We start from the raw sequence: 22,815 nt of genomic DNA on the forward strand, positions 1-22,815 counted from the left end.
GCTACATGTAGCTTGTGAAATGCCAAAGAAGAGGGCATGTAAGAGCTGGAGCAGACTAACGAGATGAGGCACATGTCCGCAGACACAGCCCGGAGACTACGCAGCTGGCTTTGCGGCTGTCTGTCTAAGGCTACTTCGCCACTGTGCTGTTAATTATTTAACAGAGAGCGCTGGGGAAGCTACCGTCACATCTGTCATCTACACGCAGGCAGAGCCTTCGCTCATGGCGGGACCAGATGTGTTTATTTGTAACATGTACTAACTAGCTACTTAATGGGTTAGAATTATTAGCCAGGAGTTAATTAGGCAGACATATTAAACATGAGTCACCTTACAAGCATTGCTTCTTTAACACTGCTTTTACTTCTTTAGAGCCATTATTAACCACAGGAAAAAGGAGGGAAAAAGTAAAGATCCCATAAAAGAGCTGCAGTAAAAAACAGATTTATGACATCTGATCACCACGTACTAATGAACACTGCAATGCTGCAGGTAATTGCCTTAACTATGTGCCTCTTACTGCTGCAAGTACACTGTCGGATGGGAGGAAGCAGGGAGGCTTGTTTAAGGACCCACAGGTGTGGGAGAAAAGGGAATTAACAGTGGAGAAAGTTGTTTTGTTTTTTTTTTTTCTTAGTATAGTCAAGTCAAATGGAGAAAGGATGGCTTCGCTGCTTCTGCATATATTGTACGCATCCCTGAAGGTGCAAGCGCTTGCGTGGCATTCTGCCTGCATAACGAAGTCGGAAGCATTGCTGGCCGATGTAACGTGCTCCCCTTCCCCAAGAGATGGAATTCAAAAGTAACGTTGAAGTTTCTGGCCCCCGGGTTCCTGTCCCAGGAAGCAGTGGATAGAGTAAAAGCAGAATATGCTCTGTCTTTGGGCTAGTCGGGCGGGGGGAAAACTTAGGATCCTTTCTTAGAAGCCTGCCATGACAACCGTTTTGTAGGACACCTTTCAGCTGCTCTCGAATGAGAGCAGCTGTCTAGAGACCAAATGAGGTCACCTGCAGGATGGAGCCCACAATCCATTCATCTTCACTGTGTCTGTTTGCTTTCGTGGGTCCATGCTCTTCCTCTTAAATCTGGGGCTGGTATTAAGAAAAATAACACTTTGGAACTGGGAAGCAAGACTCCAAGTTCCACTGCCTCGGAGACATCTTTGACTCAAAGCACCTAGAATTAAATATGAAGCACGTGCTTCCTCTTTGTATTGGGAGAGAGTTTCCCAGGGAGGCAGAAACCGAGGGCCAGAGTGCCAGTGACAGCTTGGGCGTGAATTCCTGGGCTTTCGGCTAGCTTTAGGTTTCACCTGCATAGCTGCTGTGAAGACTGTTCCAAAGGCCCCTACAGCAGTGAGCAGGAGTTTCTTGGTGCGTCCTATAACCTGCAATGAATACCTGTTAAATGGAGTCCTGCAGTACTGTTTTACTTTAACATGTTTTTACCTTAGTTTGTCAGAAACCCATAGGAAGAAATGCACTGGCTTCACGAGTCTACTTCTCCAGTTGCACAGAGCTACAAGCTCTTCCAGAATGAAGACAGAGCCTTGGCTTCCCTTAAGCCTCGTATGGAGAGGTGCTCTCAAAGCCAGGTTTAACTTGAAGCTTGTGGTTAATTCCCACTGTCCTCAACCCTGCGTGTGATCCACAGCGAAAGGCAGAGCAGCTCATTCTGCCCTAAACCTGTACTTCAGAGATGAAGATTATGCTACCAAAACTTCGGCCAGAGAGAGAAAACTCCTGCCCGCGTTCAGGCTATCACAGGCCACACAAAAATGGTATAAAAAAGAAAAGAAGTGGAGCTTGTTTTGGCACTAGCTCGAACAAAAATGGACAGAGGGCAGGTAATGCGAACTGTCAAGCATAAACAGCCAGGTAGCGTCACTGGGCGTTGCGGGACTTGCTTCCTGCTGCGGGAAAACAACTGATTTTCTAAAAGTGAAGCGGAACCCAAAAAAAAGGTTTTATTTTCATATGTAAAGAAGTTGAGAAACTTCTTAAGGGGAAGACACGTGGAAGCAATAGGTGCTTAAGCTCGTTGCAGAAACAGGTTACTTAAAGGCTGAAGGTGTTACATAAAACGAGGCGATGGTTGCTTCTTCCTTCCCTCATCCTTTCAATCGGAAGGACTAAGGGACAATATCCGAGTTGTAAAGACAGGATCAAAAGGAAATCAGCGGTAAACCAGAAACAAAAACTATTAAAATGTGAAGCCTAGAGATCATTTCCCACTATGTTTTCTTTTAGGATAAAAGTTCTGACTTTTTCTTATAGCTGTTAGAGTCTGAGCTGTTTATTTGCCAATTACATTCAGACCCTTGTAAGAATTGCTTAATAAGGTTAATTTTTCCCTCGGTAGCTCCTTATCGGAATGCCTGGATAGGAAGTACATTTAAAGTTACCCCTATACTTGTGAACTTGTGCTGTTGCCCAGAGCTCTTACTACTAGTGATAGTAAAAAAAAAAAAAAAAAATCTGATGATTGCTAACAGATCATCTCGTGCGTTGTAGTGTGCTTTGTGTCAAGTGAACTGCACGCTGGAGACTGAACTTAAGTCAGCTGGTTTGAAACTGGAAGCAACTAAGGATTTGGGAATACGAGTGTAGTCATTTTCCTTCCTACCACACGAAAAATAGTTCCTATTTAATCTTTGCTCTTTAAGTGCCACCGGCTGTTTGCGTTGGGCAGGATGTAGGAAGGGACATCGGCAAGCTGAAGCCAACACGGTTTGAGTAGGGGGCAGATAGGGTCAGTAAAAAACAGAAGTGCAGGCTGCACCGTCTCTGCGTGTGATCTGATCTTAAATTCAAGGTAACCGTGAGCAAGGTTTCACTTGTACGCAGGTTTATGTTTGGATTTGTCCTTTATGGCTTTGTTATTCCTTAAGCTTACAAGCCCAAGGGGAAGGATACGGCACGCTTCTGTCCTAGGGCAGCCCTCGGATAGGCAGAGTCAAGCGCCATTCACCGCAAGGGTGTCAAAATGTCGCTCAACTGAGAGACGGAAAGCAGGGATCCCACTTAACCCGATGTTTGCCCTTCTGTTGGGGCTTTGAAACACACAACCAGCTCTTCGTACATGTGCTCAGATAGACTTAGTCAATGTGTTTCAAGTGATGAGGAGCTTATGTATCGTGTTGGACCGAGGGGTAATGCTCAAGTCGTTTTATGAGCTAATCTTGGAGCAAAGAGTCTCTGAATTCAAGCACAGGATGCGTGAAGGTGGAAGCTGGCCAGCAACACTGCAGCTGCATTAAAAAATCAACGTCTGTAGTTCCCTGAACTATTTTAAGAACTATGATAACTTCTCAGCCTGTGGGCTCATTTTGAATAATTCACCGCCTAGCCTAGACCTAACCTTTCTTGCTTTGCCTAGATGAGTACCTGCACAAGATCAAATCGGAGTTTTTCAGTAGGCACCACCCAATCCAAAATCTCTTACTGTTAATACTCCAGTGAGAAACCAGAGTCCCAACGAACCGAGGTAGTTAAGCAGTAGACATGTAAATATTCACTACAAATATTTCGGTAAAATATTGTATTGTTGTGCTAGTTGAAACTTTTGTTATTCTCATCCACTCATCAAATAAAAGAGAATTTGTAAATGCTTAGGAAGCAAGAGAAACGTATATTGTTCTGATGGCCTTTCTGTGGAAGGCGGAGGGGATTTCACCACTGGCTTAGAGGAACAGAAGCCATGTGTTTGTGAAGCCAAGCCTACAGATATCTTTTCTGAATGCGTAGTCAAAGAAATTGGAGCAAAATGAAGAGAACAAAAGCAAAGGTAGCGCAAGAACGTAGACTTATAAAAATACACCCGTTTTTCCTGTACTGGTCTCCCGAAGAGACAAGGGCTCTGTTGTCTTTCCAAAGGACAATAACTGCAGAAACATCTAAAGCAACGGGGAGGTCAGAGAAGTCTCTGATTGAATTGGATTCCCTTGAGCTGCGGCAGGACAGCCAATTCAAGCCTGAGCTAAAAAGGGGAACGCATTTCCTCAAATCTTCTACAAGACTCTAAAAATATAAGGCTTCTAAATGGTCAGCGCAGCAGCATCTGAGTCCTTTTTAGTAAACCAGCTTAGTTGTGATGTTACGCTTGCCCTCACAGTATCTAAGCGATCTCTCAAAGTACGCGAAGCAAAGCAATTTAACTTGGGTTTGTCTCCTCACCATCTTCCTGCGGAGTGTACGTGGTACTTCTCCTTTCCGGATTATTTCAATACTTCCGAATATTTTTTTAGAATGCATAGGTTGGTCATGTAGAAATCCCAAGTAGTTCTCATCTGTTAGCTAAGCAGGGGTCTTTTAAAATGAGCTGCTTTTGTACTCAAGAGTATGTAATTTTGCACTTCAGAAGTGGCACGACAAGAAGGTATTTTAAATGGCACAGGCGGCACAGTCATGTTGTCACATAACTAAAGGATACCACATCCATCTGCTCCATGGTACTGTGAAAAAATAGCTTGGAAAACAATGCTTGCTTAAATCTACAGCTGGCCTTTTGGAGGCTCCTAACTACGTGCAGCCAGCAGCTGGAAAGGAAGTGGTAATACACAATGGCGTAAGTTCAGGAGACCAGGGGTTTGCCAACCCAACATCTCGGGTTCTTGGCACTTTACCTATTCCACATGGGATTCTATGGTTCTCCATGTGAAAACTGCGAATTCATCAGTCAACAAGAAGTGTCTCCAATCAGGAAAATATAATGAAACCTGTTAAGTTAGTCTATACCATTTACCCAGAAACAAACCTGCTGGTTTATAAGTCACGAAACTAACTTTGTCTGCTTGTGTTGCTCTTAATTCCACTAAAAAGAGCACTAGAAAAAGAGCAGACGGGTTGTTGCTCCATTAGCGATTAATATTAGCTCCACTACACGAGGAATTACTGGGAGTTATCCAGCAATAGTCTGAGCTGTGCCAATGGAAAGTCAAGAGTTCAAGTATGTATGTATCTTTAATAGCTGTCAGTCTTCTGCACAGCAAACTGTTTATCCCTGGGCCAAAGCTGGAACTACTTCAATATCAGGTTATGGAAGGATATTTCACGTGCTAACTCTTCAAAAATTTTTTCCCCGTCAACCTGTGTGACTTGGTGTGTGTTGTCCGTGCATTCTTTCTTTCAAACGCTGCTGAGAAGAAAGATGCTGTAACGAGGTGCTGGAGGGACACTGCCGTTGCAATATGGCGAGCTGGCTATTTCGGTCATGTTTCACAGGCCAAACAAGCTCTTCACAGAATACGAAAAAATGCAGCATGTTCAAGTAACTTCCACTGTGCTTTAATCTATATAAATACTCTGTGCATTTGTTATTCATTTGGCAGGACAGGCTGTTTACATACTGTCAGACGAACAGCGTGTGGAAACGCATTTAGAGCTTCGGGTCTTGGGCTGGTTAATACTGGGGGCCTAATTAGCTGCTGTGCCTCTGTTGTAAGGTAACTGCACTGAAATACTTGGCATGGAGAGGAGGGGTCTTTAACCTGACTGATTTACATGGTGCCGATGACAAAATTAGTTCTCTTACAGCTGCACATGGTGCTGATTTGTTTTAGCCACAACAGCAGTTTGTTACAGCTGGTTTTGTGCACAATTGGCACAGAACTGCATGCAGCCTAGCTCAACCGAAAACGCTGCAACTGCACTGTTTAATATACAGGCGGATAGGTCTAACCAACTCCTGCACGTAGGACAAGATGGACATTTCGAGTAGCTATGTAAAAGGCAACTTGAGTATCAGGAAAACATAACAGCGCGAAAAACTCATCCCCTTCCTCTGCTCTCCACGTAGCTCTCCTCCTCTCTTCTTTCCCTGCGCGGCCATAAAGCAGCGCTCGCTCCCCGGAGGGGAGCTTTGGCTGCTGCGCAGAGGCCGCGATGCAGCTGCTCCGCAGCGATTCACCCCGCTCTTTTCCTCTGGGGTTAACCACCAAAGTTTGTTTGGTTTTTTTGTTTGTTTTTTTTTTTTTTTTCTTCTACCACTTTCCAACTTTGCTCCTCTTGGTTGCCATTTAATGCACAAACTTGATGTGTTTTTGGGGTTTTGCTATCGGTCTTAAAGCACAACTGAGGAGGTTGATGGTTGCTGAACTCAGAAAAGTAATTGCTGAAAACCCTCTATGCAGTACGCTTAGCTGTTAAACTGCTAAGAATTGCCACAGAAAAAAGACAGTGCAGAGCTGTAACGAACTGCTGTGCTTCCTACCGGATTAATATTAACCTCATCCCAAATAACTCTCCGGAGAGAACTACTTGCAAAACAGGGAGAAAGTCAACAGCCTGAAAGCCTTCGCCCTCCTCCAGGGCTGAGATCGGACATGCAGTTTTCTGACTCCTGCTTAGCTTAGAATTTCACGTAACTGAACAATGAAGTTGAAGTGATCTTAAAGGCCTAGGGCACGTCTGCATGAGAGAGGAGGAGGGAAGGCTTAGTTCTCAAAGGGCCCGAAGTCATGCGCAGCCATGGCCGGTGACACGTAGAATAAGGCTAGAACTGCACTTCAGCCACAGTGCTCTTCTGAGGTTGCTGCTGCTGTTAAATTAGTGCCTCGTTTTATCATTACATGTTGAGCAGTGGTATGCATCTTGACACATAATTTTAATAATAGCTTGTAAGTGTCAGTGATAATGTAATCTATTTAACAATGAGCCTAAAGATTATCCAGAAGAGAGCATATTATGCCCTGTTAAAACAGCTAATCTGCATAAAACTTATGACAAGCCAGACCTTTTCAGTGTTTAATAAACTGGCTGAATATTCATTTTTGAGGCACTGTCCAAATTGGTTTGGTCACAGATGACTATTTAAAGCCCATTCCAAAGCTGGCAAACACACCAGGGAAATAACACAAGAATAGGGAAAGAAAAAATGCAACAACCAACCACCCTCCATAAAAACAACAACAGACTGCCTCTAGCCAAAGCCCCTCATGATAAACATCAGCAATAATGGGCCCGCTTCTAGCAAAACGTAGGACGACATTTGTTGCGAGTACTTACTGGCCGCTTTTGTATAGGATTGGTGCAGGGCAGAGCAAGAAGTCAGATTCCACTGTTTTTGGCTTTTCATCTGAAAAAACAAATCACATGAGCTTAATACACTGTGCTGCTTCAATGAGGAGCTGCTGGGTGAACGTGCTACTAAGTCCCTTCCCTTCTCACAGTATGCTGGTTACTGGTTTGGTAACGTCAGAACTTGGAAGCGAGGCTTTTTTCAAGCTGCACCTTGAACATAAAAACCCAGAGCTGGCTTTACGTGTGAGTGTGAGCCCACGTTACGTTGCTGACTTTATTTGACTCAAGTCAGCTCGTGCTCTTCCAGAGAGATTATGTCTTAAATCAAGACCTTGTTTGCAAAGAGTGAGAACGTGATTAGGGGTTTCCTGTTATTTGGATGACGAAGGTTTGTCTCTAATTAGCTCCAACCCTGTTTGTTGTGTTCAAGGACTATTTCATCAGTTGCGATTGGAGCATCTCTTTCTGCAGTGTTTCTCATGCTTTTGAGTCTCTAGCTGTTTGCAAATCTCTTAAACTTATAAAGCGTCTAGTTGTAGAGCACCGTGTCCAGGAGAGCGCTCCTTTTCTGCAGTTGTGAAAAGCAGAGGAGAGAGCTCTTTAACCTCACGCGTTGGATGAGCTGGGAGGAATTCCGCTCCTGTGCGCAGAGCCATCCTCTCCAGCTTCCCCGCGGCAGGACTGATAACTTCGGTAGTGGAGCTGCTCCTGCAAGCATGGGCTGCTTCCCGATGTAGGGGTGAGAGCAGATAAATGATCTGCCGGATAAACTCGGAGATCGTTCTGTCCTGCGCTCAGGGAACAGGCGGGCATACAAGTAGTTCGGGGGCAGCTGAAGGAGGAGCTGTTAGCATAAATGAGCTTTTCTCGTGTGCTATAATCTGCACTGACTGCTTGGCCTAGATTTGGGGCTAGTTGTGAGGTGGGGAAGAGGGATTAGCACATTGCCATATGTTTTTGTCTTAATGGTATGTTTCATAGATTATTTTTCTATCCCACAGCTACATTTGGCAGGTTTCCTTTCTAGCATTTGGTAACGGTTCTTTATAAATGCAAAAAGAGAAACGTGCCAAATGCATCTTTTAAAACCAGAAGAACTGACAAAATAACCGTTTGCTCCGAGGCTGGTCCCGAAGCAGAGCCCAGGCTGTCAGTAAGGGGAACTCTAACATTCAAGTACGTCCTCGTGCAAGTACCCTGCGTTACGCCTTCAAGTGGCGAGGGTTCTGCTGAGAGACTGCCAGTTTTTCGTAGAGGCGAATGTGATGACACAGGAAGGGTTTTCCTTTTCTTGGGATTATCTCCTTCTTCCTGCTACTGCTCAAAGCCGCCTTCCTACCTTTTTGTCCATCCTACCTCCACTGTGCTCTTTTAGGTTTCCTCTGAGACGAAAGCGCTTGGAGCCCAGCACAGAGCTGCAGAGAATGAGCCTGCGTATCAGGGCAGGGGTCGCGTAACATTTCCCTATTGCCTTCCTGTACTGCTCCCTAAACACTTGCTGTTGTCCACTGCTGAAGACGAGAACCTGGGGAGATTTTAGCAGGCCTCTGGCAAGACCCCATACAGCAGATTGTGTTTTTACACTGCAACGTATAATCAGTACATCGCTACGCCATTCCCCTGCCTTCGTGTGCGTTAGCGCACCCTTTCCTGAAGCCAAGAAAAAAAAAAAAGGCAGCCCAGAGATCTCTGTGGAAATTCTCACATCAGATGCTAGCAAGTATTTGGGGGCTTCATCCTGTCCAAGTATAGTTATTTCTACCATAGCAAAGCAGACGTACACATGCCGTACAGCTATAAAAGGCTGAACAATAGAAGAACTGGAGAAACCAGTCAGAAAACATTTCAAAAGGTCATATAAAGAAGGCAATACGCTTCAGACGTTCTTCAGTGACACTCATCTAAGCTGTTACAAGGCTTTCTAGGTAACCTGTTCCAGGCCTGAGACATGTTTCCCGTGACCGCTATTCTCCTCGTACCTCACCTAGACCTGCGGCAGAATTTGAAGCCTGTTGCCTCTTGTTCTCCTCTCAGTGGACTGGCAGAGCCCAGCGTAGTATTTTCAGCCCGGCAGCAGCCCATACTTAACAATTACTTTGGCCGTTCTTGCTTTCCTGCAGGTGTAACAAACTGAACTGCTCTGTCCTTGCTCACAGCTTGTGTTCTGGACTTCTGCCCGTCCTTGCCCGCTTCCTCTGGACCCTCTCCACAGCGGATCCTTCCCCGCTTGTAGCACGGAGCGCAGAAAAATCCAGGTTCATAGGGGCTACCGTTGCCAGCGCAGCACAGCCCCGAATTCAAGCAGCACTGCGACCTTCCAGTCATTAGGTACTGTAAGCCGATTTGGTGTGTGCTGCTAGCATTGCTACTAAATAATGCCAAAAGCTTTTAGCTGGGTAGTAGCACCCGCCAGCAGGGCAGAGGAGGCTTACGTTTGCGGTGCGTATGGAAAATGGCTACGTCCCTCCTTAACTCTCATATGCTGTAGGTCCTTATCTACACCGGTACCTTAATGCGCTCCATCAGAAGACCTTGAATGGTACGAATGCCGCTACAAACATAACCCGATTGATGCAAGCCTCAAAGCAGTCAGGCGAAGGAGGTATGCGCTATTGTTATAATATCCCAAATGGACAGACTGGGGTGTAGAGAGAGAAGTGACTGCTCATGGTAAACCACAAGTCAGGAGCAAAGCAGGAACAGAACTGAGGAGTCCTGATGACTTGCAAACCAGCCACTTAAATTGAAGTTTAAGTTTTAATTATCTTCTGGTCATGTAACTGATGTCTCAACTCTTTACCCTAGAGAGTGTGAAATGAATTTCATTCACCTGGAACTGAACTAGTCTGTGTCCCCACTTCTCCACGCAAGAAAGGTACGCCATGATGATAAATACACAACTGTAGCACTCATTTTTCCACATTGCAAATTCTAGCTCTATGAAGCTGATTTACGCAACAAGTTTAAGTAAGCAAGCTATATTGTAACATAGGAAACGAAGGTGACGATTTTAATTGAAACTGAAGTGAAATTTATGCAGGCAGAATTTATTTACACGGGTTGCCTTTATCCAGAAGTACTGTGCTATTCTGTTATTCTCCAGAATTATTTTAGACATTTAACAGGCAGGAGAGATTGGCAGCCCATTCGAGTATACATGATATCCAGAGTAAGGAAGAAAATGTACTGGAAACAGAAGTTCAATTGGGTAGGAATTTAAGACAGGCTAATACAAAAATCAGACAGCCAGTAGGGAAAAAATGAGTGGGGTTTTTTCTGCAGGTTCCTTTTTGGTCATTATCCAGTCTGGCTGGCTTCTAAGGGATACTGCCCAGAGCAAGAAGTTGGATATACTTAGACTAGCCATCCACTTGAGTTTCTGGATGTAAAAAATGGCAGAGGTTTCCGTTAATGGCGTTTTTCCCACCATCATCTGCCTTGTGCCAGTTCAGGGAACACAGCAGCACAGGGATTCAGATCCAGATTCTGGCATGGGTTTTCATCTGCCCTGCTGCAAGTTAATGCACTGAGCAAGACAAGACCAAGTCAGGAATATTTTACTGAAAATTAAATTCTCCGTGAGCATGCATACTTAATCAGATATCAAGAAGAAAATAGTCTGCACTACCTCTCAATTACTTCTTAGAGCTTTTCTAACTTCAGCAGCAGTCCACTCAGAAGAACGCCCCCAGTGACACTTGTAGCTTGACAAAGGAATAAGGGTTGTGACTACTGATGGTGAGTACTAGTAATAAAAAAAACCAAACCTGCATGCACACCCCACCCCACCCGGAAAAAAAAAAGACAACAGATGAAGCTATAGGGAAAGTGCCTGTAAAAGATGCCATGGTCACTGTGTCTGAAACAGAATTCCTTTCCAGGGATCAGGGAACTGAAGTCCAGCTAGGGATCTGGTTGCAGTGAGACCCGCTCCTGGAGGCGAGTGGTGCTTGGGACACTGAGCTGATGATGAACCATGTCAAAATACAGGGACAAAGCAGTACCAGCTGTTCTGACTTGGCCTTATTCTGTGCTGTTGCAGGAGCTGCAGGAAGAGGACTGACCCCATGTCCCGGAGGGGCACCCACGCCCTGCCAAGCCCCGCAAACAAGCGCGTGAGGGCTACGCATCCAGTACGCCAGACCGAACGGGCAGAGATGCTGCAAGACAACAAGGTAAGTGCTTCTTGGGAAAAAGCGCTTGTTGGAATCGTGATGAGAGCCTATGTTTTGGCCTGGGTCTTCTTACAAGAAGGGACGCTTGGTCAGTACGCTCTGTGGTCATTTTTTTTTTTTTCATCGGCAAGCATCTGCTTACTTGTACGTCAGGAGCCAGGCAGTTATCACCATGTTAATTCACAAAGCCAGCTGGGCTGCCAAACACCACTCAGAGTTCACAACTAAGAGCAACTGGGAGCAAATTCAAACCACTGAGCAAGATGTGAAATAACTTGCATCCTCTTACTAGTCCTCAGAGCTTTCCTGTTTTCCTTTTCTTCGATATCTTTCTCTTTTGATTTTAATTAAATGAGGTAATAAGAAGCAAAATAAATCACTTATTAGGAAATATAAAGGTAGATCACCTCAAACATCAATACTTACTAATTGTAGTTCCGTTCACTTGATAGGTACAAGTAACGCTATCGGTTTTCCCACCAAGGGTTAAGCCGCTTCCTCTAAGAACAACTTGAAACTCCTCTGGAGAGAAAAGCAAAAACCCATAATCACCAATCTGTAGCGCACTGCAGTAAGTTAGACAAGGAGAATTTCAATATAGCCTGCAATGAGTGAAGCACAACATAGTAATGCTTCCAACTTACTGAGGTCGTCTTTATAATTGACCCCTGGTACTGCATTCTTCAGTGAGGTCACGATAGGAAAAATGAAGATCTGGGAACCAATCTCTATCACTGAGGCAGCTCGATTAAAATGGAAGTTGATTCTGACTATCAACAGGATCGGGGGCTCAGCTGCACAGTTAGAAACAGCATCTCCGCGAATACTCCGATAAATGAGAAATCCGAGCCTCCTAACAAGGAGACTCCCCCACGCTGGATCAGGCCCCCTTAAAGTGCCAGATGACGACAACATGGCTCTTCGGTACTGTTGCTCTGGAAGTTGCGTAAGGGCCGCCCTATTTGTGACTTGCACATAGGAGGAGTGAAAACGGCTTGTTTACCGAGGCCGCTGATTTCATTGAGACGATCCATGTTTTTACAAAAACATCAAAATAAGAAGATTTTGCAACGACCTTATTTTGAACGGTCTCCAACTATGTGTGGATTGTGAAAGCCAGAAAGAAGACAAGCTCTTAGAATTTTGTGCGACAGTACTTAGTAAATGTTTTGCAGCTTGCTGTACAAAAATGCAGTGAAATGTTTTACTGCTTACGCTCCACAGATTCGGGGCAGGGCACTAGAAATCTTGTCCTGCGTTTAGATGAACACACGTTATCAGGATTGCCAGAACTTCACTCTGGGACCATAGGTAAAACAGTATGTGCCTGTCACAGAATAAGTATCAGTGCTTTGAAGCCAAGGGCGAGTGCAGACTGATGGGAGAGGGGCAGATCGGTGTGTCTCCAACTCTTGCATGCGTTACCTAAATGACGAAAGTAGGCCTGGAAGAGAGCTCCTCTGAGGAGCAAAATGAGTCAATAGAGAAGGGTATGATCTTTCTTAAACTCCTTGAGGATATTTTTTTAAGATAGACATGTTTTATTCTAGAGACCTGTGTGGTTTTCCTTCGGGTAACATAGGGAAATCACAGACCTATAACAACTGAATATTATTTTAATAATAGAAATAATAAAAACTTACCTCCCACACAGACACTGGATGGCTCCAAATATAAAATCTCAGTGCATGATTGCTTCAAAACCTATTGCAAAGGAGGAAACCAGTCATAAACAGGTTTCAGAGTGCTATTATAGTGAGAAATACAAAACAAACGCTTGTCCCCACAAGATACACATGCACAGCTACAGGTTTGGTTTGTGTAAGTCTGACTTGGTAGGACGTTGCCTTGACCATGTAAAACTTCTGCACGGTCGAGTCTCCTAGGAGTTCGTAAGACTTGGATTGGTTTGTTAAATCCGGGACGGTTTTCAAAACATAGTGATGTCTGATTTTAGTGCTGAAATTTCTGTCCAGATCCCTAACCTAATTTTCCATGAACGCTGATCCTAATGTCTAAGCCAAAAATTAGTCACAAGGAGCCTGATCCAAAACCTAAGCCAGTCAAAAGCAGTCTTCCAACAATCTGTGGGTCAGGCCAAGTGCACGTTATTCCGAGTGCGGGCATCCTGCCCTGTGTAAAGCAGAGCAAGAACCCACAGTGTTCTTGACTGCGCTGCCTTCTGTCCGATGGGTTTTTTTCACTGCTGTACCACTCGGCCTGCTTTCATTCTCCAACCAGACAGGGAATATTCTTCCAGAAGGCAGGGATAAACAATCCTCCCACATGTGCCTTAGAAATACAAGGGGTGGACCATAAGAGGAAGGAGGAACTAGACACCTTTGACAGCTTTGGACCTATAAAGGTCTCAGACACTGCCCTTAGTTTCAGCCGACTCGCGTTTTACTGTTTACAAATATGTCAAGTGATCAGGTTATCCATGGTCACTTAAGCAGAGGCATAAATAGCACCCAGGTGTTGATTACTGCAGACCACTTGGTTCTCCCTTGGAAAACAGTGCATCTCAGATGCAGCGGGTCAAGCTGCTCTGACTACAACTGTTTCTGGAATCTAACAACGAGACCATACTCTCCTCCCACTGCTGGGATCAAAGTCCCAGCGCAGGGCCCCATCTCTTAATCGTTATTGTTGGCCAGGAAGATGCGATACGTATTACTGAAATGTTAATCCTCCTCTCTAAGCAGGTAACGGGATTTCTGCTAACTCGGGGGGAATGAGTCTCGCGAAGCTCGTAGGGTTAAACACCCGAACAATCCCCAACTGAACTTCCTTCTGCCTTCACGTGATAAGGGGTGATTTTTTCCCAATGGTTTTTAATTTTCCTCTCGGAAAACTTTCACCATGTCTTTATATAGCTTTCCCTGTAATAAGGGGTATATTTTTAGCAGGCATTCATAGGTAATACTACATGGGATCAACTCAGGTCCTTGTAATTCTGTGCATAGTAGAAAGTCCTGTTACTGTCCCCTCTCTACCTCCGTTTGCCAAAACTGTGCCTGCTCCTGAGCTGGCCTACCTGTCAGTAAATGTAACTCTGTCGTACTCTTAACTCCTTTTTCCTTCCTTTAAATACGTCTTTTTTTTTTTTATTCTTATTTTACTCTGTCTGCTCTCTTTGCTAATGATTTCTGTTGCTACGTATTCAGGCTCAGCAGAAACAATACCATATTTGTCATGGTAACGACAGAAAGCGTGCCAAGCCCCAAGAAAAAGAATAGCCTGCCTCATTTAACACTCTCCCTATCGCCTGTCTCCCCACAAACTGTTGCGCACAGATTATCTTTTTAGTGCTTCAAAACCCATTTATAAACATCAGGTAGTACTTAAAAAAATAGAGACTTTGCAGGCAGATGCATTTGGATAAGACACAGCAACAGCGATCTTTGGAAAGAATGTAGCTGCGAGTTCAGTGCAAGTCGACCAGTTTACGTGAGCTGAGGATCTCGCCTCGCTTCCAAAGAAGGACTTTGCTTTTGGATTCCTGTTGTGGTGTAGGGAGAGCAAGTGCTACCTAGTTTATTGGGGGAGGTAGGGGGGATAGTTTGTGCAAAATAAAATACAGAAAGAATAAAGCATTTTATCCCTTTACTGTAAAAACAGGCTCTGTTTTTTACCCTCTGAAGAGACAGAGTCAGATGAGTAGTCCAATTTAAGCTAATGAGACTATGGACTTGCTTTAATACGAAGTACAGATCTAGCAGTTGGCAGTGTCAAAGCCCACTGAATTCATTAATTTTCTTTTTAGAGCAGCACTATATAGACAGGGAGGAACTTTCCAACTCCTGTCCCGTCCCCACTTGCCCGCTGTCCGATGAAGCAGGGCCACATGCTGACTTGGGAGGACGACGACAGGCATCATCTGTCCGTTCTTGGAAAGTAGCAGTTCTGTAACTGCACGGTATCCGATAGTGATTTGTCTGACACTGTATTTCCAAATGCAATATAAAACAGGCAAAGTACCTATTTGGACATGCTTAACTCCCTTTGGATTCAAGAATAAACTGGCGGGGGGGGCAGGGGACCAACCCCTACTGCGATCAAATATGGCTTAGATTAAAAGAGCACAACGCGTGAACAAAAGCAAATTTTAGTATAGGGTTCAGGATACACTGCCTTCCCACGCGGCAGCATAGAATTCATATTTATACATTGAGATGTGCATAAAGCAGGAAAATACTGGGTTTTAATTCTGTTCCTAGAAATAAACAATTGCTTTGACCCTGATTTTTGATCATTTTAACTATGGACATTCTCCACTTGGCACGAGAAGGCTGTACTGTGCAGAGATCCTGAGTCTCTTTGCAAGGATGGTGGCCTAAGACTGTTGTTTTCACCCAAACAAAGCTTACATTAGGGGGAAAAAAAAAAAAACCTGTGTGAAAATACTTGTTTTTCCAAGTTTAACTAGTTCTTTTTCACCCTTCAAAAAGCTTCTTCATAGTCCGTGCTTTGCAAAAAAAAAAAAGGATAATGGTATAGAAATCTGCCTTGAACCTGAAAATCCTTCCTTTCAACAACAATTATCAAGTAACCTTAAGAAGCAGAAATAAAAGAAACCTTGTAAAGAATTGACTGGAATCAGGTGCAACCAACCTCAAAGCATATAGATAGCTCTGTGCTCAACCTTTTATATTCTGGGTTCTTCTCAATGCTCCCTCTAAGCAACACTGACACAAGATGCAGAACCGAACTTTCCATCAATTAAGTAAAAATCAGAGCAACAATTGTAACTTGCGGCCTTTCTTTGCTCTTTCCTTGCTCTGGCTCGCATTCTTTCCTATCTGTTTTAATCTTCTTTTCTCACTCTTTCCATGCAAGCTGCTCCTTCCAAGCTAGCGTGGTGCCCACCAATAAAAAGCTCATCTCTTCTTTAGGAGGGATGACGTGAAGGCGTCTCCCCCGTTTTGCCTTATGATCCATGTTCATTATTTAATATGCTTCCATATCTCTAGACCAGGGCTGTTCCTGTTTCACCCTTTCAGCTACCCCTGTGGTACGATCTTTCAGCAACAGCCGAGGAGGGGTTTTCCAAGGTCTGTGTTCATTGTCCGAGCTCCCCTTTTCAAGACATCGGTGCTTTACCGTACAGCTGAAAGAGAGAAGCGCAGGGCTCGTGCACGGTGCTGAAATGTAGTACCCTCGCTGCTTTTTCTGCAGCCCGAGAGGAGGGATCTGACCCGTCTCAACAGTAGCAGCTTTTAACGGAGCCGTCTCAGTTCCGTGTTACGGAAACGCTTTTAACAGTGGCAACACACAAACCAAAGCACGCATGTAATTTCACTTCCCTTCTCTTCCCCCCACCCCTGGTAAAAATTCGAAACTAACTTTCAACTATCTTGCTGTGCAAACCTGGGTTGCAAAGTTAGCAAGGTCGAAACTCTACAAAAATCCATACCGCGTTCCCTCTTTCCCAGTTCAGGATAATCAAAGAGAATGATCTGGCATAGCAAATCAATTATTTAGAAACCTACTGCCCACAAGAAAAGCTGAAATAATCACTATATAAGGCCATCCTTGGATAGGATAGTCAAACAGTCTGCTAACATTAAATAAATTCAAGTAAGACTATAAATTGCCCTAGTTTGACAGCAGGCAGGGAGACATTCAGAGAGTTGATGTCATTGGCTTCATTTGCAGAGCTCCACACCAAATATAGGGCGCTCTTCTCCCGGGCTTGCAGAGGCTTTCCCTCTAGTCCCCTCCCTGAAGGCTAGCTGTCCCAGCAAGAAACGTTTCCCCCCAAAGCAACGTGCAAAACAGAGTTGAAACCTGTCAGCCTGCGTCCTGGCGTCTTACAGCTTCAAATAGGGAGAACTGCGGAGGAACTAGAGAGTGGTTCCTCCAGGTCTGAGACAGAACGGTGCTACGTGGAACTGGTTACAGCTGGAAACGCGCAGAGGCTAATCAAAGCAGAGAGGATCACATCAAAATCACAGCTGTGAGCTGGCCGTTTTAACGCTCCTTAGGAAGCATGTGTGGCTGCTGGAACAGGAGAAGGCAGTGGAGTTCTGCAGTTCTAGGCAGTCAGTCTCTTCTACTTAAAGAAAATGAGACATGCAATTCAGGCCTCAAACATCCTCTCATTCAGTAACAACAAAAGAACAGACTGCCGAGGAAACCCTATTGTGTAGCTCCTCCGTATACAAAATTTGTTACATCACTGCCATATCGCAGCAGCCGAGCATCTAAGATTAAAAAAATGTTGTTATGCTGTTTTCTACGAGCAGTTATTACAGCAGCTACCTCCATCACAAGCGGCATGAACGCAGCTTATGCTCGGCGCTGCGAACACCAGCCGGCACAGCTTCTGAGGGCTGGCTGAAGGCAGAGGAGCCGCGGAGGCTGTTAGGGAAATCGCATCTTACGGCCATTAAGTGAATGGACACCGTACAGTTTCCACAGCATTTCTCAGTAATGCAAGTGAATCATTTCAGAATGCTTCCGAGAGCAGAAGTTCTCAGAATAAAGGCATCCGAGAGATCCCGTGGGCACTCCAAAGCGACTTCACCCTTGATGTAAACTCACTGCCGTAACGCTGGGATTCTCTTTTGCCACACAAGCTTCCCTTTTCCGAAAGGGTCGCTCAGAAATCAGCTGCCGGACTGCCCCATTCTGTCTGTGAGCCAGCTATCGCGTTCCTTATCTGCTTGTGTAACTTTAAGCGTACGAATATTCTGTTCGACCCAGGAGGATGAGATCCTGGCTTACGGTTAAAGATGTCCCTTGCTGAATCAAGGCTTTGATGTCCCATACAGAAAATCAGATTCGGCTTCCTTCCACAACCGTCCTGCAGAGTCCGGCGTGCACGCGGCTCGCAGAGGCTCTGTCCTGTAGAGGAGTCTCTATGTACCCAGCTCTTACGGTCAAACGCTTTCTACCAGCTCGCTCGCCACGGCGAAGCATGCAGCAATCAGAACCGCAACTGTTTCGCTCCTGAACCAGCTGACTGGCATTCCGATTTTCTCTTGAAGCCCTACATTGTCCAATTGTCGCCTGTCTCCATCTCTCAAGCTATTTCAGAGGCTTACGAGCCACAGACCAAAGTTTTCTGTTCAATGTAAGTTTAGTCTTCCTCAGGCACAAACAAGTACACGTGTACATTTTTCTTAAAACAGTTGTAGGAAGTCCATTGGCTTTATCAACTTTTCCGTCTGGGACCACTTTTCACCTAGCAAAGTTTTTTCTGAACACCCTGATTGTTAATCAGTACTTCAAATCCATATCAATCCTTATCAGCGGCATGGATTTTTATGCGGTTCCCGCGAGAAGGTTCCCGAAGGCTCACATAAACTTCACGGCCCGCTTCCTAAATAAGCGGTTCAGCATTTTTGTCGTTAGTAAAACATTTAATCCAATTAGAGATCTTTTACAGAAACATTGCCAGTTTCTGACCTGTAGGTGTCTGAATTGAAAAACAGAATCATGTTTGCTTAGATTTAAGCTGCAGAAACAATACACCTACGCTAATAATTACATTACCGTAGAAAAGGCAGATGTCCCTGCCATAAATTGCAAAAAGGCAGCCAAATAACAAGACGACACAAGGCTCGCTAGTGCTTACAGTCTTTGCAAACTCCACCTCTGGTGATAAATTTTGCCTTGTCATAGGTCTTGCCCCTGCTTTATACAGACGTTTCTTCCCATAGAAAGCGTGCCTTCTGCATCTTCCAGTACCTCTCTAACGTGTCCCAGACCGGGCCCGGCTCTGCTTTGACTCACTTTTCGCCCTTGCTACTGCCTCTTAAAAGTTCTCGGAATTGAAACGGTAAAGCGGTACGGCTCCTGCAGCTTTTTAAGTATTTTGACTACCATACGCTCAGAACATACTCTGGAACAGAGCTGTACCGCGCGCTGCGGTGTTACGCGCAGGCTAAAACAGCAGCTTTCCCTTCCAGCACTTTAATGAAGTTCAGGTTCCAGGAAATTGTGAGAACAACGCAGTAGTAACGAGCCATGAGCAACCCAACTGTACGTCAACAATTAACCAAATACGCGAAGCGTCAATTTACTTCACCGCACCATTCGATTTTGCTTAGCCCCAGTATGCAGTTCAAAAGTTTCTGGCAGCGGTCAGCACCATAAATCACAACGCGCGTGGCATCTGTTCCTCCCCGGAACTGTACGCCGAGTTCAGGATTCGGGGCAGGTCATCAGCACAGCGGGATTCTTTATTGAACCACCGTAACAATTTTTAAGTCTACTGTTCTGAAACTAGAAAATGATATATGGACGTGTAAGGTGTTTGCTTCCCGGTATAAAGCTTAGTATAACCCTGAACTGCTGGAGGAGGAGAGCTCTCTGACACATTTTGGTCAGGCTTGGCATGCTAATGATTTGGAACAACTAAGGCTTTCCAGAGTCACTGCTGGCCTTTACTCCCTACGGTTCAATTTCAAACCTGCACCTCTTCCTTTACATCATTGCTCATTGGAAACCGATCCCAGATCAGGCCGGCTTGACTCTTTACAGGGGAAGGCAATGTAGTTCCGTGAACAAAAGGGTATGTACCCTAATCAAACAACTGCATCTAACTTGCTATTTCCAGAACCAATTCTTATCGCTCTCTGCAACTGCCTGAAAGGAGGCTGTAGCGAGGTGGGGGTCGGTCTCTTCTCCCCAGGAACAAGCGATGGGACGAGAGGGAACGGCCTCAAGCTGCGCCAGGGCAGGTTTAGGCTGGATATTAGGAAAAACTTCTTCACTGAAAGAGTAGTCAGGCCCTGGCCCAGGCTGCCCAGGGCAGGGGCTGAGTCCCCATCCCTGGAGGGATTTAAAAGACGGGTAGCCGCGGTGCTCGAGGACATGGTTTAGTGGTGGGCTTGGCAGCGACAGGTTAACGGTTGGACTCCATGATCTTAAGGGTCTTTTCCAACCTTAACGATTCTATGATTCTAAGTTTTAAAGAGGAAAAAATTGTTCACCTTTAAAAAAGAATCTTATTTGCTATACTCACATATGGCAAGACACGTGCAAAGCATGCGGACAGTGCAATATAATCACTTCTACAGTCCGTGTGCAAAAATATATTTACAGCAGTATTAGCTCCTGCTGATTGCACTCCGAGCTTGCGCCTGGAGCACTGCTTATTGATGCGCTGCCAGCCAGTCACGGGCATGCTTGCTGCGAAATGCCTGCTGCACGATTCAGAAGGATGGCAAAACGGCACTACAAAAACCCATAAATGCTAGTCTAACAGCAGACTCGAGACACTGGCTTTTCCCCGGGGATTTCCCCTTTTCTTTCCTCTCTCCCTTCCAAACATGGGGTTCATTCTCTCCAGGAATGCTGTAAATACAACACCTAGTGCGCAAGGAATAACCAGCCACGAGGAAAGCAGATCTAGGAACTACGGTAAACTGCAAACATAATTAACCCGGGAGAAGCTACGTTCATAGTGCGACACGCAACGAGGACGTGTTTTTCCTCACGTCCCGTGCCAAGCGCCTCTCCGTTAACCACGAAACCTGCGTCACAAAGAGCTGCATCTCCTTTAGTTCCACCCTCCATCAAGATCTAGTGGCAAACGTTCTCAGGTTAGCCACCTACCACCTTGTAATTGTTACTGCAAAACACGGATACTTAATTCGATAAAATGTGCTGAGAGAAGGGGGCAGGATGGCACCCACTACAGGTGACTCACAAAAGAGCGTCTGAGAGGGCCCTGATCACATCAGACCATCTCCAGCTACCTTGAGCACCACTAGTCTCAGTTGGATCTGCACGCATAGGCAAAGCTGCTTCTGACCCTCGGCTGTAATACCCAGCCTCTGTGGGCTGTTTCCTGATTAGGAGCTGCCTACACCTTTTGGCTCCCACTAAGTGCTGCTCAGGGAATGCCACACACCTGTACAACGGGGGCTTGGGAGCAGCTATTTAAGCGGTAGGCAGGAAGAGGGCTGCTTCAGGGCACAGGTATAGCAGTGTGTGTTAAGGGGGGGGTTTAGAAACTCTGGGTCGGAGCTGTGTGAAGCTGCTTGAGCCTGTGGAACAACGCTCTCGAGTCAGTCTCTTCTCTGGTAAGTTAATACCTTCTAGAGCTTTATCTCAGCGCGCAGCCGTGTAACTCCTCAGAAGAGTGTGTCACGAAAACAGCGTTGTACTATTGTTTGGTTTAGTCATTTGGAGCTAGGTTGGCCCAGCAGCCCGTCTGGCTGCAGGGAGGCAGGCAGAGCCTATCAAAACCCAGTTCACACAGATGCTTAGTTCCGTTCCTTACGTTATTTTGCTTCATTTGTGCTGATTGGCGGAATGAGGATTGGGCTTAACCCATGTTTCCATGTGGTTTTATTTTTCTGTGAGTCATTTAGAAGTACTACTGGCAGCTTTATTCCTCTTTTTTTTTTTTTTTTTTTTTTTTCCTGTAACTTAAAACTTCTTTCCTCCACTATTGCTGAGGCAGAGAAAAGGAAATAAAAGTCAAGTAGGAGGTGTTTAATTGCTGTAATGGACTCATTTGCTATTTTTGCTTTAGAGAATGAAATGCTGACTCTCCATAGATCAGTGCTTTTCATACTGAATTCATTGAGCCTTACAGCATGTAAAAGTGAACATGTGTGAAATGAGGGTGGTGATGAGCTTCGGCTGTACGTATGCCGGCATCATTACAGGTTTCTCTCATTCATGAGTTGTCGTTGCTTTTTTTCTATCTGAAGAAGAGCTGTGCTCCCTTACGCTGTGGTAGAGTTAGGTTTTCAAGATGAAGATCTGGAGTAGGTTACAAGAGAAAAGGAATATAAGTAGAGCCCTTGATTTCACTGATTACACTTGAGTAACCTTAGTCACGCTCAGGATCTCGAAGCAAGAAGCCCCTTCACGGCACACCTTAGCCTGTAGACAGGCCAGCTTCTCCATACAGCAACTCGTGTTCAAACTCCCTGAAGTTATTTGCTTGTTTCCAAAGTGGAATCTTCCATTCTTTCAGATAGCGTCACAAGTTCCATGTCGTTATAATCTGAACTTAATGAAAAAAGAGTATTAAAGAAACCTAACCCCAAAACTTGGGATCCATATGCGAGATGAAATTCCATACTGTATCTATGGGTCAGTCCAGCATCACGTCTCTCCGCTCTGTTAAAGCAAGCCCTACCCTTTCCCATTTTTTTCCCGGCGCTAATCTGTGCGGAAAGCGATGAGGCAACAGGACCACCTCACGCTAGACGGAAGACAGTCCATTCAAGGTAACTTGGAACGAAACGCAGGCTTTCATAGGAAACGCCATTTTGATGCCTCTCTCCAGCAAAGTCACGGGAAAGGAACTAGAGCAGTTAGACCTAATGGGATCTACCTCTCTCCGCTGCCAAACATCTGTGCTCTCAGCTACAGCTCGCTGCCAATTTCTGCTTACTTCCTGACGCTGCTCAGCAATGCCTTAGACAAAGAGCCAGGGTAAAGGGGGTGGGGGAAGGTTGCTATCCTGTCCCCTATCTAAATGAAAAAAATCCCTGAGACATATGGTCTTGCATAAAATAACCATCAGAGAGAAGCCTGGTGCAGTGTCAGGTTAGTGAGAATATTCTAATTATACAATGTCTAAGCAGTACCTCATTTGCAGTCACCAAGTAAACCAAATGTAGATGACAAAACCGTGGGTCTTGAGAGAT

The 22,815-nt window shown here is 45.1% G+C and overlaps 1 protein-coding gene and 1 long non-coding RNA gene across 6 annotated transcripts in view; one reads left to right on the forward strand and one right to left on the reverse strand.

The window, feature by feature from the left end:
* The window catches only part of ANTXR2 (ANTXR cell adhesion molecule 2), a 111,699-nt gene that overhangs the window by 67,308 nt on the left and 21,576 nt on the right, over positions 1-22,815 (reverse strand). For all 3 annotated transcript variants that reach the window (XM_087736875.1, XM_087736874.1, XM_087736873.1), the window contains exons 8-10: positions 12,838-12,898; positions 11,621-11,716; positions 7,005-7,074 (exon numbers count right to left, since the gene is read on the reverse strand). In XM_087736875.1, the coding sequence (XP_087593001.1) occupies positions 7,005-7,074; positions 11,621-11,716; positions 12,838-12,898 (227 nt within the window). The remainder of the gene's footprint in view (positions 1-7,004; positions 7,075-11,620; positions 11,717-12,837; positions 12,899-22,815) is intronic.
* LOC148051639 (uncharacterized) overlaps positions 1-22,815 on the forward strand; it is a 29,934-nt gene that overhangs the window by 2,656 nt on the left and 4,463 nt on the right. The window contains exons 3-4 of one of the 3 annotated variants that reach the window (XR_015699777.1): positions 373-492; positions 638-1,300. This is a non-coding gene — a long non-coding RNA (uncharacterized LOC148051639). Of the gene's footprint in view, positions 1-372; positions 493-637; positions 1,301-9,836; positions 9,895-11,061; positions 11,195-22,815 lie in introns of those variants that run through there. The other 2 variants (XR_015699778.1, XR_015699776.1) reach the window with 2 other exon arrangements.

The sequence above is a fragment of the Nipponia nippon genome, unplaced genomic scaffold (genome assembly GCF_047370975.1).
Source record: "Nipponia nippon isolate SJK-2023a ecotype South Korea unplaced genomic scaffold, ASM4737097v1 scaffold_6, whole genome shotgun sequence".
Classification (NCBI taxonomy): domain Eukaryota; kingdom Metazoa; phylum Chordata; class Aves; order Pelecaniformes; family Threskiornithidae; genus Nipponia; species Nipponia nippon.